This window comes from Mirounga angustirostris, unplaced genomic scaffold, assembly GCF_029215605.1.
Source record: "Mirounga angustirostris isolate CCGP_5_RB_7025 unplaced genomic scaffold, mMirAng1.0.hap1 SCAF_11, whole genome shotgun sequence".
Classification (NCBI taxonomy): Eukaryota; Metazoa; Chordata; class Mammalia; order Carnivora; family Phocidae; genus Mirounga; species Mirounga angustirostris.
The window spans coordinates 16325345-16347052 of NW_026991719.1; the positions used below are offsets into that span (position 1 = coordinate 16325345).

General features: G+C 35.8%; 1 protein-coding gene across 11 annotated transcripts in view; it reads right to left on the minus strand.

Annotated features, from left to right (window-relative positions):
- Positions 1-21708, minus strand: part of RPS6KA3 (ribosomal protein S6 kinase A3) — a 116113-nt gene that overhangs the window by 91501 nt on the left and 2904 nt on the right. For 4 of the 11 annotated variants that reach the window (XM_064573863.1, XM_064573866.1, XM_064573861.1 and 1 more), the window contains exon 1: positions 63-179. The exons of 4 other annotated variants lie outside the window; for them this stretch is intronic. Coding sequence is in view for 1 of the 7 variants with exons in the window: in XM_045875743.3 (XP_045731699.1) it covers positions 20448-20489 (42 nt within the window). In the remaining 6 variants the exon portion in view is untranslated. Of the gene's footprint in view, positions 1-62; positions 180-20447; positions 20490-21708 lie in introns of those variants that run through there. 3 more of the 11 variants (XM_045875743.3, XM_045875762.3, XM_045875772.3) reach the window with 3 other exon arrangements.

Sequence of the window (21708 nt, forward strand, 5' to 3'; positions counted from 1 at the left end):
ACAATGAAGTAATGACTTACAGAGAGTTGAAAGGGAAAAGTTATGATCTAAGAATTGTATACCTTGTCCTAGTTTTTCATGTACAAAGGTCACAGGAAATTATTCTTAGATCAGCAAAATCTTATAACATTTCACCATCCTGGTAGTATCTTTTTTCATAAATTGTTCAAAGGTAAGTCCTAGACCATTGAAAGAGAACCAAAATAAGACCTTAAGAACACTGAGGTAGGGAAGAACTGGTGAAGTATACTGACATCAACTTAGTATCTAGAAACAAATGAATAAAATAATTAACCCCACTAAAGGAGAAAGGGTCAATAATGAAGAGTAAATAGTTGATATAAGTATATAAACAATATAAAACTTAGAAAGTTAAAGGTAAGATTTGTAATCTCAAGCTAAATTAATGTAGACTCAAATAAAAGAGGTAGTGGAAGAAGGGAGAAAAAGATTCTCAGTTCTCTCTGTCCTAAAAGGATTATTTAAAAACCACTATTTTTAGTAGTTAGCTAATAAATATAAATTTTGGAATGTTTTAAGAAACCATATGATAACCAAAAATTGTATTTCTTTATTACAGTCCAAATCACTAGAGAAGATAATAACTGGCAAAGACTGTAAAAACTACTTTATGAAAGCATCACATTCAACCCTAAGAACATAAGGTAGGTATAATCACCCCTGTTTTACAGATGAGGAAACCAAGGCTCAGCAAAGTCAGTGAATGGCAAGAGCAGGACTCAAACCCAGGTCTTTCTAGCTCTATAATTCTTTCTTCAGTATTTCATAACCTCCTCAAACAAAAACAATCCATATGTCAGAAGAAAAAAAACCACAAAGAAAGAATAAAAAACTTAAGATGATAGAAATCATTTCAAAAGAAATAATGTAAGAGATGTAAAGTTTAAAGTGTCTAATTTAAAGAAAGTGTCTTACTGGAATTTGATGCTATTACAGAATTACTGACATTTTTATGAGGGATGATATTATGGTGGTTATGTGTTTTTAAAAGTCTTCATCTTTTAAGAAATATAAATGAAATATTTACATCTGAATATATGTATCTAGGATTAGCTTCAAAATAATCCACTGGAGCCGGGGGGGGGGGGGGGGGGAGAATGTGTGTGTGGGCATGAGGGGAGTACAGATAAAATAAGATTGGCCATGAGTTGACAACCTTGGAGGCTGGGTAAGGGAATATGGTAGTTCATTATACTATTCTCTCTATATTATTCTCTCTTACTATGGTAGTTCACTATACTATTCTCTCTATACTATTCTATACTATGTGTTTGAAATACTTGATAATAAAAACTTTAAGAGTGACAGGTTACATCTTTTAAAAGGTTAAAAAGCCCATACAATTATTTACTGCTTTAAAGAGAAATTCAAACAAAAGACGTAAGACTAGAAAAGCATAATGAAAAAGAAAGAGTTTGTAATATTGAGGCCAAAAATAAAATGTGAGGCAAAAACCTATAGCCAATTAAAAAGATCATCTGATTTGGACTAAAAATGTAATTAGCATTTAATACATATAGCGATAATAATTGCTATCATTTACTGAGCAATTACCACACACCAGGCAAGTGTTAAGTACTATAGATCACCTTTGATGTTTCTAACAACTCTGTGAGGCATTATCACTAATTTACAAATGAGGAAATTAAGCCAAGATGGGTATGTCAATCTTTTTAAGCACTATATCCTAAGCCCCTAGCAAAATGCCTGGCACAAAGTAGGTGCTCAATAAATATTTGTCAAATAAATAAAAAAGTCTAATATTGTGCCTAAGGTTAGTAAACAGGGCCTAAATTCAAACCCAAGTCTGAATCTAACACCCCTGCTCTTAATCACATTTAAATCTTTTTAATAACGATATATCTTAGTAAGAGTAAAAATGTTTTTTTCCTTCTGTGTGTGTTTCACTATTTTTCAGATCTTCTACAATTAACATGTTATTTTTTCAAACAAGTCATTAAAAACATTAAATCATAGACTAACCACAAAACACAAAAGATGTTTTGGGGACTATAACATGAAACGAACAAACACAAAAGAGGAGGGGAAACTTTAGCACACTAGTATCAGCTAGCATAATAAATGAAATAAGGACAAAGCATTTGAAGCAATTTACATTAGATTAGGTAGATATTGAATTTTATAATGCAAAAAGAATATGGGTCCTTTTCAAGTATCTATGAAAAATTATAGAGTATGTCTAAACCATAAAAGTCTTCAAAGCAGGAATTTTACAGATCATATTTTCTGATTATGATAAAGAAAGTGAATAAAGAAATAAAGCAGTCATTCAGAAATTAATATTCTTATATAAAACTACTGGCTCAAGGTATTAATAACCACAGCCATCCCTTATGCAATGCTCATTTTGTTCAAAATACAGTGTTAGCCATGTTACATATATTCTCATTTAATCCCAATTAATCATTAATAAACTATGAGGTGTGTTATTATGTATAGCAGAGAAGAAAAAACTGAGTAACTTTTCCAAGATCACAGAGCTATTAGGTTTGCAGATAAGATAACCGAACCGAAGTCTGAATCCAAAGCTCGTACTCCTACACAGAAATGCTGTTAGAATTCATGTATAGACATCTACCTTTGCTCATTTTTCTCTATAAAGCTTTTTAATCAAAAGTAGAGAACCTAGAGTCCTCCATAACACATGTTCTTAAAGTGTCCATTTGTTAACTCTACTATTCTAAGAAGGTAATGGTTCATTTTTCTAACATCATGTTCTGAACATCATGTTCAGACATAATATTTAAAATCATAATCTCCTAAAAGCAATCCCTTTGAATATATTCACACTCTCAATAGGGCATTTAAAGAAGGAAGAAACCGTAAAATTAGATAAAACAAAGTAGGGAATATAAGGTAAACATGATTTACCGTAAATTTATTTCTAAAAAGCAGTGTGACTGTGGAAAAGTCACTATTTTTTGGTACTTATCTGCAATCTGTAAGAGTTAGATGGAACCTTGGCCAGCATGGATTTGAAAGTTTGCCACAGGACTGTGGGCAAGTCCTTAAGCCTCTCTTGAGTTGTGGTTTCTTCATGCATAAAATATGTGGTTATCTAAGAGCTCTTCCAGCTTGACAATGTTATAATCTTGTGACTTTAATCCTTAAACTTTAAGGATTAAAGTTATTAAAGATTTTCTAGGGTTTTCACCTGAGGAAATTACTGATTCTGTATTTAAAGCTGTTTTTATGTTATTTCTTTTTTTTTTTTTTGGAGAGAGAGAGAGTGTGTGTGTGTGTGTCTGTGCGCCCGCGCGCGCTTGGGCACGCACGGACACACAAAGGGAGGGAGAGACAGAATCTTAAGCAGGCTCCTGGCCTCAGGGCAGAGCCCGAGGATGCGAGGCTCCATCTCACAACCCTGGGATCATGACCTGAGCAGAAATCAAGAGTTGGGCACTTAACTGACTGAGCCACCCAGGCGCCCCTTTATGTTATTTCTAAGTCTAATTCCTTCTTTCTTATCTGCATCCAAAATACAGTTTTATCTATCTCCTTCAGCGGTGCCTTTGTACCCAACTGTAAACAAGGATAATGTCAAAGAATGATTGTATAAATACTGTCACCTGAAAGAGAAGTACTAAGAAAAAGAAAACATCGTTTTTCTGTGAAGAGTAAGGAACCTAAAGCACTTTTATAATTTCCACAATCCAATTTTACTATTTTTTTAAGATTTTATTTTTAAGTAATTTCTACATCCAACACGGGGCTCAAACTTACAACCCCGAGATCAAGAGTTGCATGCTCCACTGACTGAGACAGCCAGGTGCTCCCAATTTTATTATTCTTATTTCACTAGTGTTGAAAATGAAGTGTCAACTTGTTTTTTTAAGCTCCTCTATCTACTCCGAAACCTATTCCTGCCTTCCTAATACCTTCAAGTCCCACCTCTTAGTACTCTAATGGAGTTGGTAGTATTTTCCAAACCTGTCTGATGATCAGAATCACCTAAGATTCCTGGTAATGATACACTACCCGGCCTTATCCGAAAATCAATCAGAAGTTCCAGAAGCCCCATGGTATTTCATTTTTTAAACAGCTACTTTAGATGATTCCTGTGATTAGACAAGTCTGGGAAATCACAGTGTAGAGAAAAGATCGTGGGCTTTGGAGTCTGACATATTAAGCTTCAAAACCTGACTATGCCCTTTTTTATAGGTGTGACTTTGGGCAAGTTACTTAACATGAGCTTCAGTTTTCTAATCCACAAGATTTGGATACTAGTTATGTTGGAGGTTGTGGTAAAGCTCATTGTGTCTTGGGTGTTCAGTGTTAGCTTCTCTTTCTTCCTGCTCACCTTGCCAGAGGAAATGACAAATGACAAATATTTGAGGGGATTCTGATGAGTCTCTTATCCTAATGGGTCCACTTCCATTTTGAGGGCTAAAAATTTGAGTACTAGATAACTCTTTAATGCATTACTTGGGTTGGCTAATTTAAGAGTCTAAGGAACAAGTCTAATGATTTCTTCTGGTTTCCAGAGGCTTACTGAAGCCCTCCTACCTAAAACAGATACACCATGATAATGGGCTTCAAAGCTCAAGCTTTTGTTATGTGACTATGGCAAAATGACCTGAATCTGTTTCCTCACTGATAAAACAAATGGTGCTTGAAAGTCTGCTGAACCGAACCCAATATATGTTACTGATAATGTAATGGTTAACAATCACTTAAAATTATATAGTCTTATAAAGACCCTTATGAACAAAAAGAAGACAGCAATAATAGCCTGCAAGTAGTAAACTGAGACAGAATGGGATTTGCTCAAATACACAATAAATCAGAGCTTAACATCCAAGCAAAATTCCTATTTGTGTAGTATCAACTGTATCTTAACACAAAGTGTTTTAGACAAGTTTGGAGTTGAATTTACTTAGAAAAAAAAACAATCCAAACTACTCGCTCATTAAAAAAATATGTGTATACATATTTAAAAATTACCAAAGGTATATAAACACAACCTGGCAGCAAGGTTTATTTCTGAAAAAATAATCAAAGATAAAAGTTCCTAATTATAGCTCCATGATTAATTCTAGCTGTACATGTATTAAGCATAAACACTATTAATAAGTGCATTTTACTAAAAATTGTTGGCATTGTTCAGATAAACTATAAAATAACTAAAAGAAGCTTAAGAAATTTTTAAAAAACTAAAAATCTGGGAATGTTCATTCAAGACAGGAGGTTACCCTCAATTCTTAAATATAAACGATAAAAAAAAAACAAACCTTGAATCTTATTTAAAGTAATTTAAAGAACCATAGCTTTTCTCTCAATTTATTCAAATTATTCTTTAATGCAACTAATTTTTAAATTTAATTCCTGCCCTTTGCTTGTTATGTTAATTTCCAAAAATATAATATTTTTACTATTTTGAATGAGATTTTTTTCCATTACCATTTTTAAAAGATTTTATTTATTTATTTGACAGAGAGAGAGAGCATGAGCAGGAGGAAGGGCAGAGGGAGAAGCAGACTCCCCGCTGAGCAGGGATCCTGATGCAATGCTCGATCCTGGGACTCTGGGATCATGACCCAAGCCGAAGGCAGACACTTAACCAACTGAGCCACCCAGGTACCCCTACCCTTTTTAACTAGGAAAGCTATTCATTGATTTCTGAATATGTATTTTGTATAATACCACCTTATGAGACTATCATTAGTTTTTATTTTTTTTTTAAAGATTTTATTTATTTATTTATTTGAGAGAGAGAATGAGAGAGAACACATGAGAGGGGATAGGGTCAGAGGGCAAAGCAGACACCCCGCCAAGCAGGGAGCCCGATGCGGGACTCGATCCAGGGACTCCAGGATCATGACCTGAGCCGAAGGCAGTCGCTCAACCAACTGAGCCACCCAGGCGCCCGAGACTATCATTAGTTTTTAAAGAACCTTTTTAGTGGCTTCCTTAGATTATCTAAGTAGAGGGGCACCTGGGTGGCTCAGTTATTAAGCGTCTGCCTTCGGCTCGGGTCATGGTCCCAGGGTCCTGGGATCGAGCCCCGCATCGGGCTCCCTGCTTAGCAGGAAGCCTGCTTCTCCCTCTCCCACTCCCCCTGCTTGTGTTCCCTCTCTTGCTGTGTCTCTGTCAAATAAAATCTTAAAAAAAAAAAAAATTATCCAAGTAGATAATTATATCATCTATGAACAGTAATTTTTTACTATTCTTTTGAGTACTCTGATTTTCTTGTCTAATTGCATTAGCAAACTCTTTCTAAGTATAAAATAGAGGTGAAAACAGCAGGCATAGTTTTAATGAGATTGACTTAAAATATGTACCCATCAGGCATGATGCTGGCTATTGGTCTGAGACTGTTTTTTAATAACATTAAAGACACACCCTTTTATTCCTGTTTTACTGTTTTTAATTGAAATAGACATTGAATTTTATCTAGTGCTGACTTTTTTTTAACTTTTAAATTAATGATTAGATTCACAGGAAGTTGGAAAAATAAAAGAGTGGTCCCATATACCTTTAACCCAGTGGTTACATCTTACATAACTTCCCGTCAAAACCAGGAAATTGGGCGCCTGGGTGGCTCAGTTGGTTAAGCGACTGCCTTCGGCTCAGGTCATGATCCTGGAGTCCCGGGATCCAGTCCCGCGTCGGGCTCCCTGCTCGGCGGGGAGTCTGCTTCTCCCTCTGACCCTCCTCCCTCTCATGCTCTCTGTCTCAAATAAATAAATAAAATCTTTAAAAAAAAAAACAAAAAAACAGGAAATTTATACCAGTACAAAGCCCAGACCTTATTCAGATTTCACTAGTTTTACAGGTTCTTGTGTGTGTTCTAAGCAACTTATCACATTGTAGGTTCCTGTATCTACCACCACTATAAAGATACTGAACAGTTAGTTCATCAACACCAGAATCTTGTGTGCTGACCCCTTTATAACCACGCCCACCTCCCTCCTGCCCCTTTCTAACCCTTGCAACCACTGATCTTGTCTCCATTTCTACAATTTTGTCATTTCAAGAATGTTATGTTAATGGAATCATACAGTATTTAAAGTTATTCACGGAATATAAATTCATCCTTGAGAGTCATCCAAATTGCTCCATGTATCAATAATCCATTCCTTTTAGTTGCCGAGTAGCATTCTAGTGTGGAGGTATCACAGCTTGTTTAACCATTCACCCACTGAATGACATTTGGTTTCTAAGTTTTGGATATTACAAATAGAACTGCTATGAAAATTTGTGTACAGACTTCTGTGTGGACATTCGTTTTCATTTCTCTGGGATCAATGTCCAGGAGTATGACTGTTGGGTCATACAATAAGTTGATGTTTAGTTTTTAAAGAAACAGCCAAACTATTTTCCAGAAAGGCTTTATCATTTTACACTTCCACTAGCAATGCATGAGAAATCCAGTTTGTCCACATCCTCACCAAGATTCAATATTGCCACTATTTTTTATTTTGGCTGTTTTAATAGGTGTGTACTGATAGCTCATCATGATTTTAATTTCCCTGATAGCTAACCATGTTGACATCTTTTCATATGCTTATTGACTATCCATATATCCTCTTCAGTGAAATGCTGTTCTTCTCTTTTGTCAGATTTCTAAATGGATTGTTGAGCTTAAGTTACTGTTAAGTTTAGAGAGTTCTTTATATATTTTAGATACAAGCCCTCTCAGATACAAGTTTGCAAATATTTCTACCCAATCTGTAACTTGTCTTTTCATTGACTTAACAGGGTTGTTTTCATAGAGCAAATGTTTTGAATTTTAATAAAGTCTAATTTTTTTCCTTTTATGGATTGTTTGGTGTCTGGTCTAAGAATTCATTTATCCCAAAGTCCTGAAAAGTTTCTTCTAGGTCTAAATTCTAAGTTTTATATTTTACATTTAAATCCATGCTACATTTTTTTCTGTTTGCGTTTTTTCTTTTTTGTGTCTTTTTATCACTTTTTTTTTCTATTTTCTATTTTAAATCCAGTATAGTTAATATGGTGTTATATTAGTTTCAGGTGTACAATACAGTGATTCAACAATTCTATACATTACTCATTGGTCATCAAGTATACTCTTAATTCCCCCATGATACATTTTGAATTAGTTTTTGTGTAAGGTGTGATGTTGAGGTGCACTATAATTAATGATTATAGTTATATATTTATATATATTATATAGTTTTATATATATATATATATAATGATTATAGTAAAATAGTTTTACCCATGGATGTGTAACTGCTCCAAGCACCACTGTTGAAAAGGCCATCTATCCTTTTTCCATTGAACTGCTTTTGCATCTTTGATAAAAATCAACTGGCTGTACTTGTATGGGTCTATTTCTGCATTCTATATTGAACTCACGACCCTCAGATCAAGACCTGAGCTGAGATCAAGAGTCGGACACCCAACCTGACTAAGCTACCCAGGTGCCCCTGTGTTTATCCTTTTACCAATACCACAGAATTTTGATTGCTGAAGTGTCAATTTTGATTACTGAAGCTTAAAATTGGGTTGATCCTTCCACTTTATTTTTATCTTGTATTAGATATTTTAGTTCCTTTACCTTTTGAATTTCCAGGACTAGGCTGAATAGCAGTGGTGAGAATGGACATCCTTGTCTTTTACTTGATATTAAAGGAAAAGCATTCAGTCTTTCACCATTAAGTATGATGTTATCTGTGGGGTTTTTTTGTGTATTCTTTATCAAACTAAGTTCCCTTTTATTCGTAGTTTGATGAGTTATTATGAATGTTTAATTCAGTTTAATGCTTTTTCTGCACTATTAACATGATGTGATTTTTCTTCCTTTTTAATATGGTGGGCTATACTGAATGATTTTTGAATACCGAACCAGTTTTACATCCTTGGAATAAAATCCATTTGATCACAGTGTATAGCTCTTTTCATATATTGCTTGATTTCTTTTGCTAATATTTTGTTGAGGATACTATGTTTATGTTCTTGAGGGATACTGGTCTATAGCTTTCTTTTCTGTCCTGTCTTTAGGTCTTGGTTTCAGGGTAATACTGGCCTCATAAAGTGAGTTATGAAGTGTTTCCTCTTCTATTTTCTGGAAAAGACTATATAATTCATATTATTCCTTTATTCTTGATATTCTAGATCGTTTTTATTTTTTTATTTTTTTTTAAGATTTTATTTATTTATTTGAGACAGAGAGAATGAGAGAGACAGAGAGCACATGAGGGGGGGGAGGGTCAGAGGGAGAAGCAGGCTCCCTGCCAAGCAGGGAGCCCGATGCGGGACTCGATCCAGGGACTCCAGGATCATGACCTGAGCCGAAGGCAGTCGCTTAACCAACTGAGCCACCCAGGCGCCCCTAGATCGTTCTTTTAAAAGCACTCAGTCGTTAAGCATCTGCCTTCAGCTCAGGTCATGATCCCAGGGTCCTGGGATCGAGCCCTGCATTGGGCTCCCTGCTCAGCAGGAAGCCTGCTTCTCCCTCTCCCACTCCCCCTGCTTGTGTTTCCTTTCTCACTGTGTCTCTCTCTGTCAAATAAATAAATAATATCTTTAAAAAAAAAAAAGTAAAATTTCCTTTCTGCTTGAAACTACCTGTAGTTCTTTCAGGGTCTGTTATAGACAAATTCTCTTAGCTTTCCTTCATCTGAGACTGTTTTGAGTGCACCTTCATTCCAGAAGGATATTTTCACTGGGTATAGAATTCTGGGTTGACAGTTCTTTTCTTTCAGCATTTGAAAACTGGTGCCATTTTCTTCTGGCTTCCATGGTTTCTAATGTGGTATGTGCTGTCATTTGAATGTTCCCTTATATGTAATAGTTCATTTCTCATTAGCTGCTTTCAAGATTCTTTGCTTTACTTTTAGTTTGATTACAAATTTTTAAAAATTGTGGTAAAATACACACAACATAAAATTTACCATCTTAAACACTTTTTAGTGTATAGTTCAGTGTGTTAAATATATTTACACTGTTGTGCAACCAATCTCAAAAACATTTTCATCTTGCAAAATTGAAACTCCATACCCATTAAACAAGTTCTCATTTCCAAAGGTTTGATTTTGATGTGTCTGGGCATGGATTACTTTGGGTTTATCTTGTTTGGGGTTCAGTGAGTTTCATGAATCTGTAGATTTTGTCTTTTGCCAAACTGAGCAAGTTTAGGCCATTATTTCTTCAGGTCCACTCTTTTTCTTCACTTTCTGGGACTATGGTGACATGGATGTTAAATCTCTTGTTAATATTCCCCAGGCTCCTAGGCTTTTTTTTTTTTTTTGGTCAGTTTTTTTCCTCTGTTGTTCCAATTAGGTAACTGGATCAATCTTCAAAATTACTCTTTCCCGTTACGCCCCCTCTTCTATAAAGCCCATATAGTAAGTTTATTTTAGTTCCTGTATCTTTCAGTTCTAAAGTTTCCATATTCTACTTTATATCTTTTGAGACAATTTTTTTTTCATTTGTTTCGAATGTGTTTGTGATTGCTCATGGAAGCATTTTTATGATGGCTGCTTTAAAATCCTTGTCAGATAATTCTAACACCTGAAGCATCTTGGTGTTGGTAGCTGTTGACTTTTTTCTCATTCATGTTGTCATTTTCTTGGTTCCTAGTACAGTGACCTTCAATTGTATAATGGAAATTTTGGAGAGAAGACTGAATCCTATTTTTTTTTAATGTTTTATTTATTTATTCATGAGAGTCAGAGAGAGAGAAAGAGAGAGAGGCAGAGGCAGAGGGAGAAGCAGGCTCCCCACCTAGCAGGGAGCCCAATGTGGGACTCGATCCCAGGACCCCGGGATCATGACCTGAGCCGAAGGCAGATGCTTAACCATCTGAGCCACCCAGGCGCCCAAGACTGAATCCTATTTAATCATTTTTTAGCTGGCAGTCTACTAGGTGAGAATTAGTGTAAGGGCAGGGTGACTGTGTATGTTCAGCTTCCTGCTGGGCCCCACTGACACCACCCTGGCTAAAGTGGTGCAGTGACTCTTGCTTTTTTGAATAGGAGTGGGATGGAAGTTAGTTCCATTCCTGGTACCAGTGAAAGTGGGGAACCAACCTGCACCATCACATTGCCTCTGAGTAGGGGTACAAGCTCATCTACCTGATGGATCACACTGCCAATAGGGAGAAAGAAAGCAGGGGGCTGACTTGCACTGCTTTGTTGCTGTAAGGTAGAGTGGAAAGTTCAGCTTCCTTAAGGGCCCAACTAACAGGGGAGGGAAAAAGGGGAAGTGGAGTGCCAACCACCCCTGCCATCCACCATTTTGTTCTGCCTTGTAGATGCCAGATGAGGGGCAGGGAGGCTCAGCTGCCCACTGGGCCCCAATGACATCAGGAAAGAAGGGAAGCAGAATTGACTAGTCCACCTCCAACCATCTTATTCTGCCTTGTTGATTTTAGGTGAAGGTATAAGCTCAGCTCCTCATTGACACAGGGCAAGGGGAGGCTTAGTGGGGACTACCCTAGCCTCACAGCACCTTGTTAAGTTTCACTGCTTCCAGATTGGGATGGAGGCTCAACTGGCTCCTGGACCCCACTGACACTACCTTAGTGAGAGCATCACCTCCTTCTGCAGGTGGTGGCACAGGGGCGGGGGGGCAGTGAGGGAAGATCAGATCCTGCTCACCCTGCCAAAACCACCCAGCAGGGAGAATCAAAGTGCTATCTGCTTTTGCTAGGCAAGGAATGGGGAGATCAGGTCCTTGATCTGCACAGCCAACATCATCGAGTGGAGGAATTCAAGCACTGCCACTTGCTTCTTTGGTGTAGGGTGGGATTTTTCTGGGGTGTTTGGCTACAGTAGGGTGAGTACTGTCAAAAAGATTTACTATTGTTAGGCTACCCTTTCCTCATTCACTTGGCTAGAGAGGACAGGCTTTTCTTGGAGTCCCTTTTGTCTGTGTCTATTGGTGGTTCAGGTTGGAGGCTTTTACAGGACCTGTCCAAGATATATGGGAGGCAATAAAAAAAAACCCAAGGAACTCACTATTTGTGTCATTCTTTGAGTCCCAAAGTCTGTAGGCAGTCTCCTTTCTTGTTTCCACCTTTCAGAGTATTCCTGTACTTGTTTGATGTGTTATGTCTAAGGTGTTTTAGTTGTAAAAGAGGACCTAGGAGGAACAGGGCTTCTCCAACTTGGCAGAACCAGAAGTCTCCTCCAAGTGATTAATTTTTATGTTGAAAAAAACATTTGTTTTGTGTATGTGTGTTTTAAAAGGAACTTTATTGGGTGTCAGGGGTAATAATATTTACTTTCTAATATTCCACATTATGCTTAAAAGTGCACTATGGAAAACTGCTATAACATTATAGATCATAATTTTCTTCTAAAGTTCCAATTATATTTGTTTGGAACATTCCTGGCTAATTCAGCTTGCTTCAGGTTATTTAACTGCCTGTCCACCTCAGTACTTTTAAATTATAACATTCCAAAGGAAATAATCCTATTTCATTCATCATCACCTAGTAATATACTTCACACTCAGAAGAGCCAGGGGGAAAAGTTCACTTTAAAACTCATTTACAGGGCTGCCTGGGTGGCTCAGTCGGTTAAGCGTCTGCCTTCAGCTCAGGTCATGATCCCAGGGTCTTGGGATGGAGCCCCATGTCAGGCTCCCTGCTCAGCAGAGAGCCTGCTTCTCCCTCTCCCTCTCCTCCTCCCCCCTCCCTGTGCTCTCTCTTTCTTGCACTCTCTCGTGTTCTCTCTCCCACTCTCCCTTAAATAAATAAATAAAATCTTAAAAAAAAACCCCACATTTATGAGCTCTTTTTAATAATCCAAAGGAAATCCTTTAAAAAAAAAAAAAGCAAGCAGGCTCCACATCCAATGTGGGGCCTGAACTTGTGACCTTGAGATCAAGAGTCACATGTTCCACCGACTAAGCCAGCCATGTGCCCCAGGAAATCTTATTTTTAATTTGTCTGTGACATTTCTCTCTTTAAGTAACCTCCCTTACTGCTTATACCAATAGCCAGCAGGAACTTGAAGGAAAGGAGGCAAACAGGCTTTGTTTTGCATTTTCCTACTTCTTTAAATGAAACACCTGTATATCTCAGTTAACCTAAGTGAGTATTTAATTTTTGAGTCTAGACATGTGGTTTTGATTGACCTTCAATTATTTCCTGTACTCTTGCTTTAAATAAGAAACTACAGAATAGTATAACAACACTGAGGAGACTGTAATGAAAAATATCACTGCTTCAATTTTTGCTTTCTTGCTATAATTTTCTATAATTAACATTAACTCTTTGTTGTATTCCTCTAGAAACTCTGCTCTGGCTGGGAAAAGGGGTGGTCCAGGTGATGAGGTAACATAAGGTATCTCCATAGAACATAGGACTCTATTGACCCAGTTGGAAAAATCAGTGTTCTAGGAAAGGCTTTGAATTTATCACATATAAAAATGAAAAAAAAAAATCTTTTGAAAGCACAGATTGAAACTAAGTTTTCTGAAGAACTATGTACAGACAGTCCCTGACTTATGATGGTTTGACTTATAATTTTTCGACTTGACAATGGTGCAGAAATGATTATTTAATTTCATTCAGTAGAAACCACTTTGAATTTTTATCTTTTCCTGGGCTAGCAATATGTGGTAAGACACTCTCTCATGATGCTGGGCAGTGGCAAGGAATGGCAGCTCCCAATCAGCCATGTGATCACAAGGATAAACAACCAATACACTTAAAGCCATTCTGTTTTTCACTTTCAGTACAGTATTCAATAAATTACATGAGATAACCAATACTTTGTTATAAAATAGACTTTGTGTTAGATGATTTTGCCCAACTCTAGGTTAATATAAGTGCTGAGCATGTTAAAGGTAAGCTAGGCTAGGGCGCCTGGGTGGCTCAGTTGGTTAAGCGACTGCCTTCGGCTCAGGTCATGATCCTGGAGTCCCAGGATCGAGTCCCGCATCGGGCTCCCTGCTCGGCAGGGAGTCTGCTTCGTCCTCTGACCCTATCCCCTCTCATGTGTTCTCCCTCTCTCTCAAATAAATAAATAAAATCTTTAAAAAAAAAAAAAAAAGGTAAGCTAGGCTAAGCTGTGACATTAATATGATAGGTGTATTAAATGCATTTCCAACTTATGATGGAACATAATCCTATTTAAGTCAAGGAAGATCTGTATACAATATAACATAGACAAGGATCTTCTATTAACAGCATTAATGCAAAAACTCCACTTAAGTCTCCAAATCAGTAAAAAATAAGCACAAGAATTAATTATGTATACAAGTAGACAATGAGCACACGAAAAGATCCTTAATATCCTTAGTTATAAGGGAAATGCAAATCAAAACCACAATGAGATACCACTTCTTACACACTACAAAGGCTATAATGAAAAAGACAATAACAAGTGTTGATGAGGATATGGAGAAACTGGAACCCTCATACACTGCTGGTGGGAATGTAAAATGGTTTAAGCAAGTTGGAAAACAATCTGTCGGTAATTCAAAATATTAAACATAGACTTACCATATGACACAGCAATTCCACGCCTAGGTGTATACCCAAGAAAATCAAAAACGTATGTTCACATAAAAACTTGATACAAAATGTTCATAGCAGCATTATTCACCATAGCAAAAAAGTGGAAACAACCCCAATGTCCATGAACCGACAAATGGACAAACAAAATGTGGTATATCCATACAGAATATTACCCAGCCATCAAAATGAAGCATTGATACATGCTATAACATGGATGAACTTTGAAAACATTATTAAATGAATGATGTCAGACACAAAGGTCACATATGATATGATTCCATTAATATGAAATGTCCAGAATAGGCAAATATAGAAAGTAGATTATTGGTTGCCAGGGGCTGGGGGAAAGAAGGAAAAGGGACTGACTGCTAATGAGTATGGGATTTATTTTGGGGGTGATGAAATGTTCTGGAATTAGATAGTGGTGATGGTTGCAGAACCTTGTGAATATACTAAAACCCACTGAACTGTATACTTTACAAGAGTGAATTTTGTGGTAAGTCATATCTCAATTTTTTAAAAAAGATTAATTAGGGCTATTTAACCTAACAGGTGGTAAGAAAAAAAAAAAAAAAAAAAAAAGGAAAAAAATCCCACCAAGGATCATGTAAACTTTCTTTAAATTTCCTTTTCTTATACTATAGCAAGATAAATGGTAACTTTTTCAGGTTGAGTAAGATCCTGAAACACTTTGAGGGAGTGTCAAATAGATTTTTCTGAAGAGATGCAAATATAAAGAGGTAATGATTTAATTAGCAGCAATTCAAAAACAGAGCACAGTTACCCAAGCACACACCTAGGGACTTCTATATAAAGAGCTGTTAACTAATATCTGGACATCACCCCCCTTTTCCAAATACTGTAGTTTTTGTTTCAAATATTCATTTGTAAGACAGCTGTTTAGAAATCCCAAAACATTTTCTCATACAATGTCACAAATGCTGTTTTTCAGGCTAGCTCACAAAAGCCTATTTAACCCACAATGTATTTGGAGAGTTGAGTCAATTTCACTTTTCTAACTCTACCTATACATTCCCATAAAAATATATTCTCATACAAACCACTGAGAACCTTTTTCCCCTGTAGATTTCATCTAGAATGAGTCACCCACATGCTGTTCTCAACTCAAGCATGGCAGTCTAGTGGAAAGTCAATGGAATTTGCAATCTGAGACTTGGGTTTGAATCCTGCCTCCTCTACTAACTAGTGGTGCAACCATGAACAACTTACTTAACCTTTCTAGGCTTCAGTTTCCTCATCTGTAAGCTGAGAAGAATTATGTCTACCTCATTCAAGTTGATATAGACAGTATCTAGTCAGAGAGGGCATTCAGTAAACATTAATCTACAAGATGTATCAATCCACTTTTCCAGTATTAATTAGCACAGTATAATTAACAAAATGCAACATTTTTTGATAGCTATTTTCCCCAGTGCTTGGTGTTATCACTTGAAGGAGAAATGTCACTGTAAAACTAGCAAAACTATAGAAAGTGCAGAATGGTGACCTGAAGGGCACATACCATGTAGTAGGGTTTATAAAAATCTTCAGGGTAGGTGAGGAACAAGACAAAGCTGATTAAACATAATTTGAAAAAGCATAGCAAGTATTTTTTCATTTAGAAAAAGCTTTAGCCTATTAATTTCAAAATACAAATAATAGAAGGCAGAGCTGAAAAACACTGGTATAGAAAAAAAAGTCCAATTTGTACTAATCCTATAATCTTTAGAACTGTGCTGTTCAATGCGGTAGCCAATAGCTACAGGTGACTATTTAAATTTAAAATAATTAAAATTAAATTTAAAATTCAGTTCCTCAGCCACACTAGTCACATTTCAAGTGCTCCATAGCCACATGTAGCTAGTGGCTACTGAATGAAGCCAATCTAGAAGTTATGTTTTTTTTTTTTTAAGTGAATCTTTCCTGTTATTTTGTATTGTGTTCAGGCCCCTAAATGTAAAAAACTGAAATAGCATTCTGGGTAACTGGGGTTTTTAGTATAGGTTCTACAAGATTTCTGGAGAGAAGTTTTCTCCCAAAACACTGTATGTGAGATGCACCTCAATCTATTATGTCAAAATTATCTTTTGCTTCAGGCTATCATTTGACATCTGCTTCTAACACATATCAAATGACTGAATCAAGTTTCCTATAACAAGCTTTGTGGACCACAGGATTAGAGGCAAGGTCACAGAAATCTAGATGACCAGGTCAAGTTTGATGATGAGATCATTATTATACAGAAGATTATAAAAATCAATTTACATGGTAGATTAAACATAACTAGTTTTTTTTTTTTAAAGATTTTATTTATTTATTTATTTGAGACAGAGAGAATGAGAAAGAGAGAGCACATGAGAGGGGGGAGGGTCAGAGGCAGAAGCAGGCTCCCTGCCGAGCAGGGAGCCCGATGCGGGACTCGATCCAGGGACTCCAGGATCATGACCTGAGCCGAAGGCAGTCGCTTAACCAACTGAGCCACCCAGGCGCCCACATAACTAGTTTTTAAGGTATGTAAGATACCATGGGTATATTAGTTAAGGTCGGGAAATCTGATTTAAGTTATGCTACTGCTGTAATTCTATTTATGTTAATAGAGGAAAAGAATGACAGGAGGTATAAAGGAGCTTTTGGATTTACACACAAATATAGTGTAGCTAATAGTCAGGAAACTAGCACTATTTCATGGGGGAAAAAATCCCACCAAAAAACTCCAAAAGACAATGTGTAGACCTGACTCCAGGTGGGGCAGTAGGCTAGCTTTCTGTCTTGTAGCCACCTGTTCTTCAGATTATTCACATTCCTTTCTAGTTGACACCTTCCAGAAAGGAAGGTAAATATGCTGAGTAGGTAATGCCAGTTATTGAGCCATTTGGTCACTGTTATGTTGAAGCATAAAAAACTGCTTATTAGTAGGTAATAGGTCCAAATACCCCTGACCCCAGAGGTATGTGTATACGATGGGCAGAGATCACAAAAAGGGTGAGGATGCTATTTTGCATTATTTGGTAAGCTGCAAATGTAAACTGTTTTTTAAGATGGAGTAACAAGGTTCCCAAGTTAAAAATGACTGCATCAAAGTATCACTAACCCTAGCTGTTTTCTAGTAACTGCAAGTTAGAAGCAATTAATTTAAAAAGGAGAACGGGAGAGATAGATTGATGGCAGCATAAAGTTGCCAAATGTTAAAAAGAGAGTTTGTAAGAATTATGAATTTGAGATGTAAGTTAAAGAGCAAGTCAATGCAGGGTCCACTTAATAGGGGCAATTAGCTTGATATTAAGGTAGAATATGACCACTAATTTTCAGAATATGGGATAAAAAAGTTTAAGTTATCTTAAACTTTCATTTAAATTATATTTAAATGTTTAGTCCATTATAAGATGGAAAATCATACAATTTAAAAGATTTCAATTCAAAATGAAACAAAAACTCCTGATAAAGAAAAAAGCTTTGATACAGTCAATTAAGCATAACAGCTCAATTGTAGGCAATACTGGATCATGTTACTATAGTTATCAGACTGTTCAAACTGTTCTGCAAAGCACTTGTGTCCTTTGAGACTTCAATAGAAGGTTCATGAAAAAAGGGTTCTGACATCAAGTCTCAAATGCTGTGGGCTATATCCTTTTTGCCGATTCATCATGTACAATATCTTCTTAAAAGTTCTAAGAAGTTATGAGGTAAAGACATTGGTCAAATACTGTTTAACTCTATAATTCCCAAATTTATTCGACATTCCTTTGTTTTGTTTGTCTTTGCACAGCAGAGATTGTTGCTGGGGCATAGATACACCTTTAACATTTCCAGAGATTTCTCAGTTAAAAATACTGTATATCCTATTTCAAATTCTTTAAGTACAAATACCCATAAAAGACCAAATCCAAAGGATTCTATTTCTAGATAGGAAAACCCAGTTACTCGTGGCATATTCAAATAACCAAAACAAATGTGTTTAGAGTAATGGGGAGGGAGGTGTGCCATACTAAGTTCTGTCCCTAAAAGTGAAATTAATAGAACTGATCCTAAAATATAAAAAGGTGTGCACATTTTGTTTTGATATGTTTTAGAAAGTAAGTTAAAGTTCTACTTATTAACACTATATATTGACTTTATCCATTTCTTCAAGGACATACTTCCTTCAAGAAGTTGACATCCAGGATACACCAGGTTTCGTCAATCATAAGACACTATCATGTGTAAAATACACTATCTTATATATCACTAAGAGGAAAAAAAACACTGCTAAACAATCACATGCCATGGATTGTGAGATGCCTTCCAAACTGACCAATGTTGAAATGTGAACACAACTTTCCTTTCTTCCTTCTTCCACACATATTCTTCAAATGTTCTTTATCTGTTTTCCCCCTTTAAAGATGATATTGAAGAGGGGAATCATACAAAAAGGGACAAGATTCAGGAGATCTGCATTCACCTTACCCTTACAATTATATTCAGATATAATAATGGCTCTGTTTAAACAGATCAAACAAATAATTTTTAATTGTTCTGCTTGATTCTGAAAAAATTACTCCAGAGGAAAAACACAGAACTTCCTCAGACAATTCTGTTAGAGGACTCATTATATTATTTATTAAACACTGAAACCATGCAGTGAACCACATACTTTACATATAGTATCATTTCACTTAATTCTCACCACAACCCTACGAGGTAGATATTATTTCATCCTTATTTTACAGATTAGAATGTTGAAGCATAGAGACACTAAACAACTTGCATAAGATTACTAAGTTATTAAGTGGCAGAGCCAGGACTCAAACCCAGGTCTTTATGGCTCCAAAGCTTATGTTCTTTAACACTTGCCATACATCAGAATTATCTCAAAAAGTACCTTCTAAATTTTAAGGAGATAAGTAAAACTGGAATATTTAATTGCTAGTAACTAATATGTTTGCTTAAAATAGGCCAAGTGTATAAAATAATAGTTATGTCTTATATAGATACATTTTATCCTGAATCTGCTTCAGAAAATGCATATATTTGTGTTTTTTTAACTCTACACATTTTATAACAATTATTTACAGCTGTTTTATCTTTGTTTTTATGTTACTTGGTATTAAATTGATAAACTGGAATATATGAGATCTGCTAATTGTTCCAGATTAATGATATAGGAAACTGTATCAAATCTGAAGTGGGGTAGTGGAAGACATTTAATGCCAAGTATAAAAATGCAGTTGGTTGTTTTTATTTTCTATTATGTGAATTGGGGAATTGCATGTATAATATATAGACTTGCACAATTACATTCCAATGCTTTAAAACTTGTTATCCACCAAAACACATAAACAACCGAGCTCTACCACACTCATGCATTATCAAGAGACCACCAAGATGTCACTGTTGTACACTGTAATCTGAACCACTGGGTCTAAAGCATCCAGTCTGCACTGGGAAACTGGTGCCCTTGACATCACCGAACATTCACAGCCTGGTATATCACATGTCCCTGAGTATGGGACTCTAGAGCAAATCTTGTAAATGATCACAATGGTATGAATGTTGTAGTGTGTGATAAATTTTTAAAATATCTTTACAACAATTCTGCAATTCAGACTTCTGATAAATGATCTGCTATATTTTTGATCTATAATTTACTGATTATCACATCCTTGGTCAAGAGTGCACATCCCAATTATGCCACTCTCCTTAAATAAAAATAGAATATACTCATTGTGATTTCCAGAAACATACTAAAGAAAAGGCAAGTCTGCCTATACTTGTTTCTTTAAGTTTACCCCTTTATTTTAAAATTTAAATGTACCAAAGAATTTCACATTTTGGACCAACCCAATTAGTACAGGGAGAGCTGCCAAAATAAAGCAAACTTTCCTGAATTTTAGTTTAACAAAAACTGACATCTTATATCATAATCACTGAAAACAATGAAGTGTTCAGTAATGTGTCACAGTTACTATTGACAGTTGACATGTAACAATACCTGTCCTCTCCTCAGATCTTCACTTGGGGGAAAGAAAAAAACCTGAAAGGTGGTAGAAATGAAACAGGAAAAGGAAGAAACTTAATAAAACATTTTTTCAAAATCAATGATCATACTTTAATAGAATGTTTTTCCCTACAGATAAAAATAAGAAACCTAATATCAATATAGTAGAAATAGTACAGAATCCAGTACAATCTTTGAAAATAAAAATGGATGCATATCCACTGAAGATGGTTTCCAACACAAGGGTCTCATTTTTTATAAAGAAAATATATAGTTAATATTTTTAATGCATTATGGGTACTTGCTATTTAAAAGAATTCAAGGTGGCTATTTTTATACAGCACATTTCTATAAATTAAAAATAATCTTAATTTTAAGGTTAAATTAATTTAAATTGTTCTTATTTACATTTACTATCATTTATCCTTTATTGAAAACTGAGAAAAAAGTGTCATTTTAGGTCAGGCTTATGATCCAGTAAATGTTATCCCTGACAGCAGTGGCAAGAAATTTACAGAATAGTCACAATTCCTTGATAACTGTCTCCTAAACAGTCAGATACTCAAAAACAATTAGCATCTTTAAATAACTCATTAAAGAGTTGTGAATTCACCTGGACTATTTAGGACGCTATTTTGTTTTTAATTTTGTACTAACCTTGACTGCTTACATAGTACTTCCTTTATTATCCAAATTTGCTTCTTTAAACATTTGGCCTAGTTCTAGCCTATCATGTTCTGACCCATGTTTGAGTTAACCACAAGGGTTTTTTTGTTTTGAGCACCATGAGACCCATGTGAGGTCTTAAAGCAGGAAGGCTATGTAAAGGAATGAAGAAACTGCCTGTACTTTTGGTGAGGTACTCAGGTCTTTTAAGATTGCTCATATTTCAATGTAAGATTAAAATGATAAGAACAGAAATAACATTGATAATCACCCTATTCCTGACCATCATAATTCATTCAGTGGACATCTATTGGGTCCATAATATATATGTGCCAGGCACTGTGTTAAGTGCTGAGAATACAGAGGGGAAAAAAAGGCTCTGCTTTCAAGATTTCACAATCTACTAGGAATGAGACCACAAATGTAAATTCCTATAGAGACCAATTCTGAAACCTTTTAGCCTGGAGAGAAAAAATTTGATGTATTTACTCAAGTAAATGTCTTTCAAAAAAAAAATGATTTTACTCTGGTAAAATATAATTACTTTCTGATAAGGACTTACTGGGGAGGAGATGGCATAATAGCAGGC